At 37.7% G+C, this 13,837-nt stretch overlaps 1 protein-coding gene across 9 annotated transcripts in view; it reads right to left on the bottom strand.

Annotated features, from left to right (window-relative positions):
- NRG3 (neuregulin 3) overlaps positions 1 to 13,837 on the bottom strand; it is a 1,065,062-nt gene that overhangs the window by 570,009 nt on the left and 481,216 nt on the right. For all 9 annotated transcript variants that reach the window (XM_033433955.2, XM_033433956.2, XM_033433958.2 and 6 more), the window contains exon 2: positions 10,780 to 10,909. In XM_033433955.2, the coding sequence (XP_033289846.2) occupies positions 10,780 to 10,909 (130 nt within the window). The remainder of the gene's footprint in view (positions 1 to 10,779; positions 10,910 to 13,837) is intronic.

Below are 13,837 nucleotides of genomic sequence, written 5' to 3'. Positions count from 1 at the left end.
TTCTTTCACATATGCTAACCCAAGCAGAAAGAAAAGAGCTTTCCAGAGCACTGAAAATCAGACCTTGTCACAGAGTAAGGCTCCCACGTGACTTCAATTGTGGCTGTAAATTAGCCTAGGAGAACACCACAAAGTGTAGCAAAATTATGACCTTATTTAAACTTGACGTCTTAACAGCTCATCCTTTCTGCCAGTTCTTTCCAACTTAGTGTTTTTCATTCTCCATCGTTCTATTATTAGCCTCTGCTTTATAACTGCTGGAAAATGGTTTTCCTCTAGCAGTGGAGCCTCCCCCTGACACACATGTCCCTCCTTCCCAGGACTCAAAGCTGAGAGTTCCTAATTGAATTTCTGCCCTTCAGGAGTACAGGGTCACTGGGATCAATGTGCTGTCAGAGGACTCCAGGGAGGCCAGGCTCAGGGCATGCTGGCCTCTTGGCATCATTTTAGTCTCTTCATACTTCTGTCTTGGAGCACTCATCTGCCTCAAAGCCTGGGGCCTGTTTGTTTAATGAAGTCTGCTGTTGAAATGATAACTCCTTTCCCCAATGGGAGCTCTAACTGCATTTATGATGTGTTTAAATGAGAAACTAGTCTTTAATCATCTAGAAAGTTGCCCCATTTGAGGAACTCTCACGACCTTTCTTCTTCTGGTTTCTGCCTTATGTAAGTGTCACTGTTTATGCCAAAATGCTACCTGACTCATTATAAGGGAAACCCTACATGTCTACCTTACTTTGACCTCCTGTGAGCCTCACAGCTCTCCTAGAGAAAATACTTTTTAAATTGGGAAAATGTAGGACATTTTACTTGAACATGACAGTAAGTAACTTTAAACGTAATTTCCTTACATTTTCCCTGAATAATTCAACAATGATCATGGTCAAGGCATCCTTGAACGGATGTGTTTAATTTGTCAGGAAAATTGTAGTGCTGGAAAATCATTGCTTATACCTAAGATGTTAATAAATTGATTTTTAGATTGTAGCTATTAAATAGTCTGCAAATATTTCATATATGTAGATACAAATCATAAATTAATTTTGGATAAAAATAATGAATCTTGATTTCAAGATAATTTAAACAATGTGACACGTATTAAGTTTGAAAAACCATACTCTTGTCTGCTCTTTTCACTAACCATAAAAATTCTGAGTTTGAGGGAATGGAATTTAAAATGTCATCATGCCTTGATATATTTTTGAGAACCACCTGGACACAAGAGAGGAAATAACTCAAGGAAATAATTCAGAAAAGAAGTGACCAATTGCATAAAGAATTTATGATATGAAACTGATTATTCTTAATTGCATCTAAAATAATTTTAAATCTCCTCCTCGTGGTTTGAAGGGAATTTTTCCCAATAACAGCTCAACTCTCCATGCCTTTGTTGGCAAGCCAAGAGCAGGCTTCAAAATAAGAAATGAGTAGGCTCTTATCTTTCCAAATGCAAATTCATATGTTACTTCCTCTCCGAAGCTCTCCCTGGCTTCAGGACCATTGGGTTTTGGATTCTTCTATGCAGATATGAGCTATGCACATATAGTTCAAATAGACTGGATGATACACATCACAGAACTTGTCACACTGAATTGAACTAGAAAATGCCCTTAACTGTTTTCTTATGATTTTTTTCTGAGAACATTCATCACTATATTCCTACCACCTGGACCTGAAACATTGAATATGCTTAACAAATATTGGTGGAATGATGGGATTAATGTATAAAACTGACACTTATTTTTTAGTGTATGTAGGACTAAATCTTATACCACTCACATATGGCATATATATATCTAAAAACACATTCTATATCACTCAAATATGACATATATCTCCAAACAAGATATTCCTCAACTCATGTTTACTACTTTCATTTTTTTCCTATTCCTTATTTTAATTTTATCTTTGATTTCTTGTTTGTTTTAATTTGCAAGGGGGGATTGTATGTATACATACTTGCTGAAGTTATTTCCTCCAAGTTTACCAGTCTGGTAAGGATTTCCTTATTATCCCAAGTATGAGTTTTGGTGCCCAGGGACTGTCAGTGTTTGCCCATCAGGGCATCCTGTAATGCTAGACTGTGTCGACTGCTTGGTGCTCCAACTAACAGAATGTTCTGTAAAGGAAGGAACCATTTTGTTTTGTTTGCTATTGAATCTCAGTACCCTGCACTGACTACCTAGTAAGTATAGCATGTATGTACACTGTGTGTGTGCGCACTTGTATACAGGATTGATTTTTTGCTGCAAGCTGTTTTCCTGATATTCATAAAACCACCAGAATAGCTGTAATTATAAAAAGTTAAACAGAGTTAGAGATGCACTCCAAGATAAACTTCGGAAACACTGACTATTTTCTGTAAAACAAGGAGGGCTTGGTTCTCCCATCAATTTTTTTAGTTTTCACAAATAATAGCTAGGTACATTGGTAACTGAAGAGAACACTAATCGGATGTTGGCGTGTACTTACACAGATTTGGGGTACAGTGGAGAGACCCTGCTCTGCCTTCTTATCCAGACCCTGCAGGTACTTAGTGACTCAGGGAGCTCTCAGCTGACTGGGGGAAAGTGGGAATAATACAGAGGTTGTGTAATATCGTGACATTTATACTATGAAAAACATATAGCATACATATAGCAAATGATGGTCTGCTTTTCTAGAAAATTGAGTTTTGTCTAAATTAAAATTAGAGCAATAATAGACGCTATTTAGCTCAGGGCATTCTTGGTCTATGCTTATTTTACAGAAGAAATTATTAAAACTGTCCATTACATCTCAAACATTTTTGGGTTTGGAAGACAATCTATATGGTCCCTCAGATTATAATATGTTGGGGAATTTAAATATGTATATATTACTTATATATAATTATAAATATATGTATATATTTAACCAATACTGTGGTATCCTGAAAGATAACCAGAGTTTATATGTTTTATTTTTAAGCAGTTGGGATTTTAGGATTCCTGGACCACTAGGATTTTAAAGGAAAGATGTTAGTGGAGAGGTTAAGTGCATAGACCCTGGAGTCAGCCTGCTTAGTCTGAGTCCTGGGTCCATCGCTGTATAACCTGAGAAATGCCCTTGGCCTCAGTCATTACTAAGCTCTCTCCAGGGCTGCTATGGGTGCCTGACACACAGGAAGCACCATAGAGACATTCCCTGGGTTTACTCTATCAGGTAGATTTGCCGATGCTCTTGCCTTTGGGGAGTATAATGATCAGAGTACACAAAGACTGACACTTTGGTATATACAGAGACAATGTGATCAGGTCCTTAAATCATCTTTTATATTTTTTAAAAAATGCCCAGACCAAAGTTAATTGGAAATAAATACCATCCTCAGGAATGTGAAATGCTGCCCAATGCTCTAAAACTGAGGCTAGAGCAGGAGAACTTTCAATAGTAGACAGAGTGCGGCAGAGCGCTGCAAACTCCCTCACTGCGACAGAAGATGAGGCAGAACATCTGACCCATCATTGTCCTGACCTGAGAAGGTTTTCACTGGAATGTTTGCCTGAGGAACCTGCCCAGCAGGGTCTGTGGGACCACAGTTAGTACTGTTCACATCTATACAAAAAGACCATCACTATCTAAAATGATATTTATGGATATATGTTCTTAGTTGTTTAAATAAACTTGGTAAAAATAATCTATACTCCACTCGAACTGCAGCATATGCAATCACAGCATTCTGACTGTGTGTGCAAGCTCCCAGACTGTCCCTGCCATAAGAGGACTGTGACCCCTGCATGCAGGAAGGTGCCCAGGGTGGCAGAACCAGCATTGCCGTAGAGTAGATACCTGAAGGGCCCTCAGCCTGTATGGACTGAAGAGTAAGAGGGGATCCCTCTCTTCACAAATTGTCAACAGGGAGAATTCCCCTAACCAAAGGTGGCTTCTTGTTCCTGCTTTGCTCCTAAACTTGCTGCTTGAAGAGCTACAATGATCCTTGATTCTGAAAAGTGTTCTCGCCCATGATGAGGTATCATTGTGTTTTTAAATAAGTTTCTGGGTGAGTTTTCTTTAACTTGCACTGGTGGGTCAAAGCTGAATTCTGTGTGCTGGGAAACTCTGAGTACCCAGCTTGAAGCCCTGGCACAAGTCAACTGATCTACCCCTTTTAAGCCTAAGTCTCCTAATTAAATAGGGAGATGATACCCACTCAATTTCTCTCACAGGATTCCAGCACACATGCTTTTGTTAGGTTTCAATATGAGCAGAAAGGAGGAAGAGGAAAGAACTATTATACATACTGTCTATTATACATGTAGAATTTTTCTATATGTTGCTGCTTTCAATTCTTGCATCAACATTGTAGGGCAGGTATTAGTGTGTCTGGCTCTCTCTCTCTTTTTTTAAACATAGGGACTGAAGGTTCTGATTAAATCACTTGCCAAAAAACTCACATAGCCAGTATAAAACCGAGTAGAGTTTTTAACTCAAGTCTTTTCATCTCGAACACCCACATTTGCCTCACGTACCTCTTACCCCAAATCATATAAGGAAGCGATTTAAAACCACAAACGTATATCAGTTCTTCGATACAACAAAAAAACCCAAATCCTGACAACTACCTCAAGAAACACCATTTCATGCTTCAAGGAGAGCTGCCAATCAAGTTAGAAAACATTAAAATAAGGTTAAGAAACCTTTGGCCATTAACTAAAAGATGTGTTATTATTCTTTATCAAATGTGCTTTCCCAGTCCTTTGATATTTCAGTAGCCCTCTAAGAAAAACCAGCTCGGGTGGAATGCAACCAATTTAAACCAGAAGAAGTAAACCACTGCCTAAGTGTCATGAAGTTGCCAAATTATGTTCACTGTGTTGTTTGCTTTCTGAGTTAATAAGACGATTTTGACGAACGTCATCCACAGAGCAGAAAAAGATGCATGGTTATAATCTGGCTCACTTCTTCTCAAGGGCAGTCGGTAGACCACCTGGTATGAACATAGCTGTTGCACATTACTCAAATTACATCTGGGCTGCAGCAAACATTCTCATGAACAATTATCAGATGAACTTGAAAATTCTTCTGAGACTCTTACCCTGCTATTCAATTCCACTCTACAGAGATTCTGACACTACGCTTGGAGTTATAGACGTTTCATCATCCACCCTCTGCCGTCAATGGAGCTCAGGGACTTCTGCCAAAACCCCATTTCCATCCCGACTTGCTACAACCACAGGAAGTCATTAGTGGCCGCTCTCAGAGCACTTACTGGAGAAGCTTTGGATAAAGAGGACCCGCCTTAAGTGGAAGAGCTAATGGACCTCCAAAGTGATGGAGCAAAGCACTGACAGGGACGTCCTGTAATTTTATACAGTATATCATAGGGATATCGTTACATCGTGCCCAATCAAGTCTCTTAAACATGGAAACTTTGATTTCAAAACCTACTGAAGCAGAACTAGACACAGTGATTAACAGCAGTTCCTGGTAGGGCTCTCTTCCCCTTTCAAATGCTCCCCACCTTCCACTCACCAACTCCTACGAGCATTTTACCCAGCTAGCTGCACAGTCCATCAGCCGCTTTATGGAAGTATTGCCTCAGGCAGTGGTTGCTATTGGACTGTTTGCCTCTTTTTCCAGCAGTTCCATATTTCAAGTGATCCAAGCATCTTCAAATGAATTGCCTGATAGATTTCCAAAATGATCACCACAGGTCAAATTCAGCTCAAATGCTATCCTTTCCAACGTTTTGAAAATCCATTTTTGCAGCAAGGCTGGTACAACATTTAATGAACTTCAATTCAGAAGAGATACATCCTTTTCACTTAATTTGGCCTGAAAACACACTTGGCCCATTTAAATGCCTAGCAATCTTTTCAGTTACAACTGGCTACCTCTTTCAACTCTAGTGAAATATGCTACAAATAGCACCATTCCCAAAGTTCTTAAAATTTCTAGAAATGGCATAAAAATAAATATAGTAGAGAATATCCTGCTTTTATTCAGGATATTTTGATTCCAGGAGTTTCTAGTGATTTGCTTTCCTTCCCTACCCAGCTTCATTGTACCTTCCTATTACTCAATCCATTTTTTTTTATGTTTCAAAACACATGAATTCAGCATGGAAAATCATTATTATAAAGAGCATAAATGATTTTTTTAATAAAAGGAACAGGCACATTCTAATGGACTTGATAGTGTTTAATCTGGAATGGCTTAATTGAAAGTCCTCTTATCAGCCTAATAATAGTGAATTATAATGACCTTGATTTAACAGAGACAGGGACGCTATCTTTCTCAATGGAAAGATGAGAAGCAGGGGTCAAGCGTCTTAACCAGATGTTACATAAATGAAATACATGTACAATGTAGTGATCTTGGAAAACTCATAAGGTTCAAAGAAGACAATAGCTGTAAATCCGATTAGCCTTTTTATTCAGCTTTTTCTCAGAACTGGATTGCTATCATATGTTCAACTTTACAATTTTATATTCTGATTTTTCTACATAATATGATATAATGAGCATTTTCACATCCTTAAAATTTTGAAAATTCCAGTTACGTTGAATTCATCCAAGGTGTAGATATATTCTAATTTATATAGACATCTAAATTCAGGTTTCCTTCGTTCGTTTGTTTTGCTGTTACAAATCCTGTGGTAAACATCCTTAAAAATAAATCTACATATACATTTCTGTAGGCTGAATTCTTAGAAAGAATTCAAAGATGTTGAAACATCACCTACAGAAGATGTTTAACAAAATACGCTCCCTCAAGTAGTGAATAAGACAGTGTTTTTTACTGCACCCTCACGAAACTATCTGCTTTTTAAAATCATTAAATATGATAGGCAAACAAAAAAAGTTAATTTGCATTTTTTTGTGAGGCTGAGTATTTTTCATGCTTACGGGTTACTTGGATTCCTTTTCAAGGGAAGAGGATGTTCCTCTCTTTTGCCCATTTTCCTATTGAGATTTAATTTTAGTGTTACTCTTATTGATCTATATGACTTCTTCAGAATATCAATTCTTTGCCATATTTGTTGTACAGTTTACTGACACTTTATCTGTCTTTCAATTTTGTTTCTGATTTATGATATTCAGATCAAAAAAGCAATGTTGTGTCAAGGCTGTTAATTTTTCCTTTCATTGCTTTTTGCTCAAAAGGTCCTTTCAATTGCTGATGTAAAGAAACATGTTATTTACTGCTTCCCCTAATACTTTACTTGTTACATTAACTCTTAAATTCATTAAGAACAACTTTTGGTATATAAGGAAGAGGTAAAACTCCAACTTTGTTTTACCTAACAGTCAACCAAGTTTATCAAACAACCAGACTCTCATTTTCCCCGATTTATGAATCTCTCCTTATTCTACACTAAGTTCCACAACATACCAGGTTCTATGTTTCCTAATCAGTCAACCAATAATCAATGATTATATTGTAAATTTAGCAACACCAAGTTTGCCTATTTGTTATTCTTTAAAATCTATCCAGTTATTTTTATGATCTTGGTATTCCTCTTAAATTTTCATCAGCTTGCTCTATAATTTCTATTCTCACCATAAACAGTCTTTTGAAAGATCTGAAAATGCACTAAAGAGTGAGAAAATAACAACAGAAAACCATGAAACCTCCCTCCCTTATCCCAAGATTTGCACTTTTAACATTTTGGGGCATACACTCTCAGGATCTCTATCAGGGATGATCTAGGTAGCTTCGTTACTATTCTTCCTCGGCAAGGAAACAAGCATTTCAGCATGATCGACTTTTCACAACATGGAAGAGATATCTTGATTCAATTCACAATTGGATTGCAATTTATTTTTAAAATACTAAAAATATATATATATAATCTTAACTTCTCTCAGATTTGAATGTTTAATCTTTGGAGACATGTAAAAAGCAAACTATTTAATGAGCTAAATTCAGGTACACCCCTTAATATTGCTGCTCTGATCTATTAACTTGTGGTTTATTTAACTTGCAACAGAATCCAGTTAGTAATGCATCAGAAGGATAGCCCTGGTAGCATGCCAATCACACGAAAGTCATTTCCCTTGCTTTCCTTATTTCCTGGAGATGAAGTATTTCACTTACTCCAAGTGCATTACAAAGCGCAGTGCCATTTAATTCCTAAGTTCATATCTGTATGTATTTATTCAACAGTATCTTTGTGATAGGAGATGTTCAATAAACATTTGTCGAATGGAGGAGAATAAATGAAACACACTATTTAAATAGAGTACTGTATAAAATGGCACATTATTAATAACTACACTGGAATTTTTACAAGTGGCTGATGCAGGAACAAATGGTAAGCCTTTTATTCACAGCAAAGCCTGGGAGATGAATAGCTGACACACGCAATGTGTGATTTCTTCGTATGCACTAGTAGGAGATTTATATGCACTTATTAACCTATTGGAGTTCCGGTTCTGTCTTAGGCTGGTCTTTTGTCATGATTTGCTATGTTGTGACTCTATGTTAAATAAAAGGTTGTCTGTGCTGAAATATGCATGAAATATGAATACAGGCCAAAATTATTATACATGTACATCATTCCAGCCAAAACATAGACATATCTCTGCTTGTCTATGTTAAAAAAAAATCAGACATGCACATATGTGCAAAAGAAAAGAATTATTTTTCTGGACCTGAGATCTACTGTCATAGACTGGATTGTGTCTCCCAAATAACCAATGTTGAAGTGCTAACCTCCAGTACCTCAGAATGTGACCATATTTAGAGAAAGAGTCTTTAGAGATGCAATCAAGGTAAAACAGGGTCATTAGGGTGGACCTTAATCCAGTATGACTGGTGCCCTTTTAAGAAAAGGGAATTTGAATAAGACTTGTACAGTGGAAAGAAAACGAAAAGACACAGGGAGAAGATGGCCACCCTCAAGCCAAGGAGAGAGGCCTGAAAGGGATCCTTGCCTCGTGGCCCTCAGAAGGAAACAACCCTGCCAACACCTTGATCTCAGACTTCTAGACTCCCGAACTGTGATCAAATATATTTCTGCTGTTTACACCACCCAATCTGCAGTGCTATGTTACAGCAGCCCTAGCAAACTAATACACCTGTGAACTTAACAGAGACTATAGTGAGGCTGTATGTTAAAAACAAATAGGAATTCTTTTGTTTTTTCAACATTCTCAGTTTTTGAAATGATGAATCAGACCTGCCTGCACATAGTGGTGGGGCCTGATTTGAAACTTCCCTGGGGTAAAACACCATCACAAAAGTCACTGCTTTACGTAAGGCTTCTGATTCATCCCTTCATCAATTATAAATTCAAACCTATTCGACGGCACTGCCCGCTTCCACATATGACGCCACTGGACTGACAAAGGTAACATTAACACATAGCTGATCATCAATAAGAGCATGGATGCACTTCGTGCTTTGAAATGGTACCTCATTCTTGGCTTTTCCCTTGAGGTCTTCAAGTCACCTGCGTGCTTTCTACCTGTGTGCTTTCTACCTGTGTCTGCACTGATCTAATAAACATAACAAGAAAAGAGAAATGTGGGGGAGGAACCATTCCCACTGCCCTTGATCCCCAACTCAGGTTTTCAGAGGACAGAAATGGGTGGTGACTTTTGTAAATGAAGTCAATGTAACGGCACTGCCCAAGTCACATGAAAGCCACCATGTCAATGGTGATGCAAGGCGACGGGATACACAGTGGCTCTCACGGAGATCGGCCACTATCACTGATCAGCTCTTCCAAACCTGTGTCACTGTCCACTGTGAACTGAAGCTAGCCTGTGGAGCCAGGCAGGATTTGCTGACACATTCTAAGTTCATAACTATAAGGCACATTTCTCTGTGCCATCTTAATAAAACAACATGGAATAAAGTTTTATAATAGCAAGAGCGAGAGAAGAAAGTCATAATTTTCCATGCTTCATGATTCGGAATAATTAATTTAATAACTGTGTCATATGAGAAGAGTAAATAAAGAGAAGGAAAGGGGTGTAGATATATATGATCACTGAAGCATATACAATTGCAAGGAAAAACAAATTACCAGGGTAGCGCTGGAAATAAAAGCTTGGTGGGAAATATTTTTTAGATGCTAATTTGATTCTTCTACGGAGCCTTAAAGCTACAGTGTCTACAAGACCACTATTTACCTCCACTTGTTTTTATTTTTAGCAGTTATCTAACCTTTTGTTTCTAAAAACCCATTAAACACCTTCTTGATCTCCACTGGGAATTTTCCCTGTTCTCTACCTAGACTATAACAGGACTATGATTTCATTTACAACACCTTGCCGGAGAGTATTTCATCATCAGAGGTGTTTAAAAAAAAAAAAAAAAAAAGGACTGAAATTAATAAACGAGGGCAGAATCAAAATAAGATGCAGTTTTCTTTGGACACAGTTACAGTCTCTGGGGTTTGGTTCACAGTAAACATTGAGACTCTAGATCTTAGCTGAGCAGTTTCCTTGCCACGCCACAATCTGTAGGTCTGCAGGAAGAGATTATTTCTGAGTATATGTGCCTAAATCCCACACCAAAAATATAGGCTTCTAAAGTGAGTAAATAATTATTTCTATTAAGTCGTTACATAGAAAAGTAAACCTTCCTTTACTTAATCAGGTGAAACATCTTGTCTAATTTAATTCAGTTTTCCTTCCTCAAATACTAAAGATACCAGTCTTGTTCCTTCCCACATTAAAACTATTGATTCTGCTATTCAAACACTGGACTACATGTATCACATTGCATATTCCTGGAGCTCAGCACCCCCTTCCACCTCCAGGCCTCTCTGAGGACCTGCCCTCAGTGCCAGTCGCCGCAGTGACTTACCGACAGTGTTTATGGGACCCAGTCAAGGTTTCAATCACAAAGCACTCGCCATCATTGAGACAGTAGGCAAGGTCCTTGTCTCGGCAGGGTTTGAAGTGCTCAGACCGCTCCGTGGAATATGTCGTCGTATCTGTTGAGAAACACAGAGAAAGGCTGTCAGAAGTTCATTCTGACACCACCAGCTCCTGTCATTGGGCTGGACCTGTGCACTGAGACCTTCTTATGGCTGCTGACTCCAGCCAGACAGGATGGAACCTTCACTGTACTGAAAAAACACAACTGGATATGGCCATTTTATAGACTGAATGTTTGCGTCCCCCCAGAATTCATAGATTGAAACCTAACCCCCAATGTGATGGTATTAGAAGGTGGGGCCTTTGGGTCATGAGTGGGATTAATACCCTTATAAAAGAGACCCCAGAGAGCTCCCTCGCCCATTCTAGTCATATGAAGACACAGCAAGAAAATAGCCCTCTATGAACTAGGAAGTCCTAACCAGACACTGAATCCACAGGCACCTTGATCTTAGGCTTCCCAGCACCCAGAACTGTGAGAAATAAATTTCTGTTGTTTTTAAGCCACCCAGTCCATGGTATTCTGTTATAGCAGCTAGGACTAAGACAACTACTGGATCCAACTGTCTTATTTCTCCACAAGATTTTAACAATTGGAATCACGCTAGGCAGGTCCCATTAGAGGACACATTACCAGTAAAAGTTGAATGACCCTACAGTCAAATATCTCAACTTTCATTAATTGCAGTGTTAAGCAACATGTTGTATTAAAGGATTGAAACAACATTCTCTTCCCGTAACTGTTGTCAAACGTCATTAAATATCTGATCAACGTACATATACTGTAACTCTTCTATGGAAACCAATGTCAGTTTCTGTGTGTGTGTGTGTGTTTTTATCTTTTTTAAGTTATGGCTGTTAATTCGCTAATAGCTAAGCCAATTATTCTTTCATTTTTTCCTTTTATTATGTAATTAAAATGCAAATGTTCCAAATGCTGAAACAGAATCTCAAATGTGAGGAATGATTCTGGTAAATATTTAACAAGACTAAATTACTGTCATTTTTTAGCATTCTCTTAAACATGTGTTTTTTAAATCATAATCACTTTTTTTAAATTAAGTTATATATCATATCAGCTTCCTAAATATGAAACTAATAATAAGCATATACGCTCTACTAGATGAAAAATCTGTTATAACATGTAGACATTCTTCTTTCAGAGTTTTAAGCAACTAAAATATTAGCACCAATTTCATTTCACTATTCAAGAAACATATATTTAAAAAGCCAAAGATGGATACATGATTCAGCATGTAAGCTCTTTTTATTTCCTTTACATGGATATAGATTAATAATAATGTTCCACAGCATGGGCCACTGTACCAGTTTACTAAATGGAGGTCACAATGAGGCTCTTCCTACCCACCATCTGAATGGAGGGGAGAGTTATTATCCAGAAAGAAAATTCACTCATGTTCTCCCCAAACCTAGAAAGCCTCAGTGGGCCCCTTTCCCATAGGAAGAACTCCAAATTCCTAAGTAGAGCAAAGAAAAACATAGGCCAGGTAGAATTTTGCCTGTCTAGCCTCATCTTGTATCCTAAAACACACAACTTCATTTCCAACTATTATCCTATTTCCCCAATACCAGGAACCATCATACTGATCCTTCTTCCTGGACCATCTTTTTCTTTGCTGGATAACATCCAGCAATTCTTCAGAGCTTATGTCATCTTCCCCTTGTGTCCCCCAGAACCTTTTATTGCTTGTATCACTGTATTCAATGCTGCAAGTAACCATTTGTTTACACCTTTATCTGTTGTAGTCTGTAAGTTCCTTGAGGTCAGAGGTTGAGCCTTAATCAGAATTGGTGCTCAGTAAAAATGTCTGCAATAAATCTGATAACTCAAGGGCGGGGGGAAAGCAGGGGGTGGGGGTGGGATGAATTGGGAGACGGGATTGACATATATACACTAATATGTATAAAATAGATAACTAATAAGAACCTGCTGTAGAGCACAGGGAACTCCACTGTACAGCAGAAACTAACACAACATTGTAAAACAACTATGCCCCAATTAAAAAAAACTATGATAACTCTAACATCACTAAAGTTTAAACACCACTGATGAAAGATATGATCATTAAAGATATCATTATAATCATCTAAAAGTTAATGTATATCTTACAATAAAAAGTTAGACATAACTTTCACATTAATGTTATCATTTTAGTATAGTCGTTTTAATATTGATAAATATTGCAAAATAATCACATTGCCTTCAGATTCACACAGACCCTACTCATATGCTATTCATATACTGTGAGCATTGAAAAATCCACTTCTAATCTTCTCTTTCTTGATCATACAATGGGAACTCATTTTTTCTACTTCAAAATATTTGCCTGTTAATACTTTGGCATGAAATAAAGGCTCTGCAAAACAACACATTTTTTGTTTGTTTGTTTGTTTTCCAGAAGATCTCCTCTACAGGGAAGATTTGTTATTCAAGACAGTACGTGATAAATAGTTACACAGACTCAATCTCTCTTTCTATGGGAAATATTTAAAATTCAGGAGCCCTGAGCCAAAAATTCATTATGAACCACCACACAGTTGACTACTACTCTGACCGCTGAAGTATATTAATTCGTGATCAGTTAAGTTTTCCTTTAGTTTCTTATTATCCATTTATTGATATTCACTGATCATTCCTCTAAAAACAGCTTTTCATTAACATAAACTACAGCATAAAAAGGGACATCCTTATTTTATAATCAGTGGTTTTAACAAGCTACAGACTCCAAGAGCAATACAATGGCAAAGCAATCACAATCAATTAGTTTCCATCTGACAACTGTCTCTGGTGGTTACCGCCCTATTCTACCAACCACTTTCTCCATCGCTTTACCATCCATCAGCACAGTACACAGGATCAGAACCAAGTAAAACGCCTCTGCAAAGGCCCAAGGTGGGGGAGTACAGAGATGTCAAGTCTAACACGCCCTCACATTTTCTATTTCCATAGCTTAGAGAATCCC

This window comes from Orcinus orca, chromosome 14, assembly GCF_937001465.1.
Source record: "Orcinus orca chromosome 14, mOrcOrc1.1, whole genome shotgun sequence".
In the NCBI taxonomy this organism is placed as follows: Eukaryota; Metazoa; Chordata; class Mammalia; order Artiodactyla; family Delphinidae; genus Orcinus; species Orcinus orca.
The sequence above is the reverse complement of the archived record's forward strand: the minus strand, read 5'-3'. Positions and strand labels throughout refer to the sequence as shown.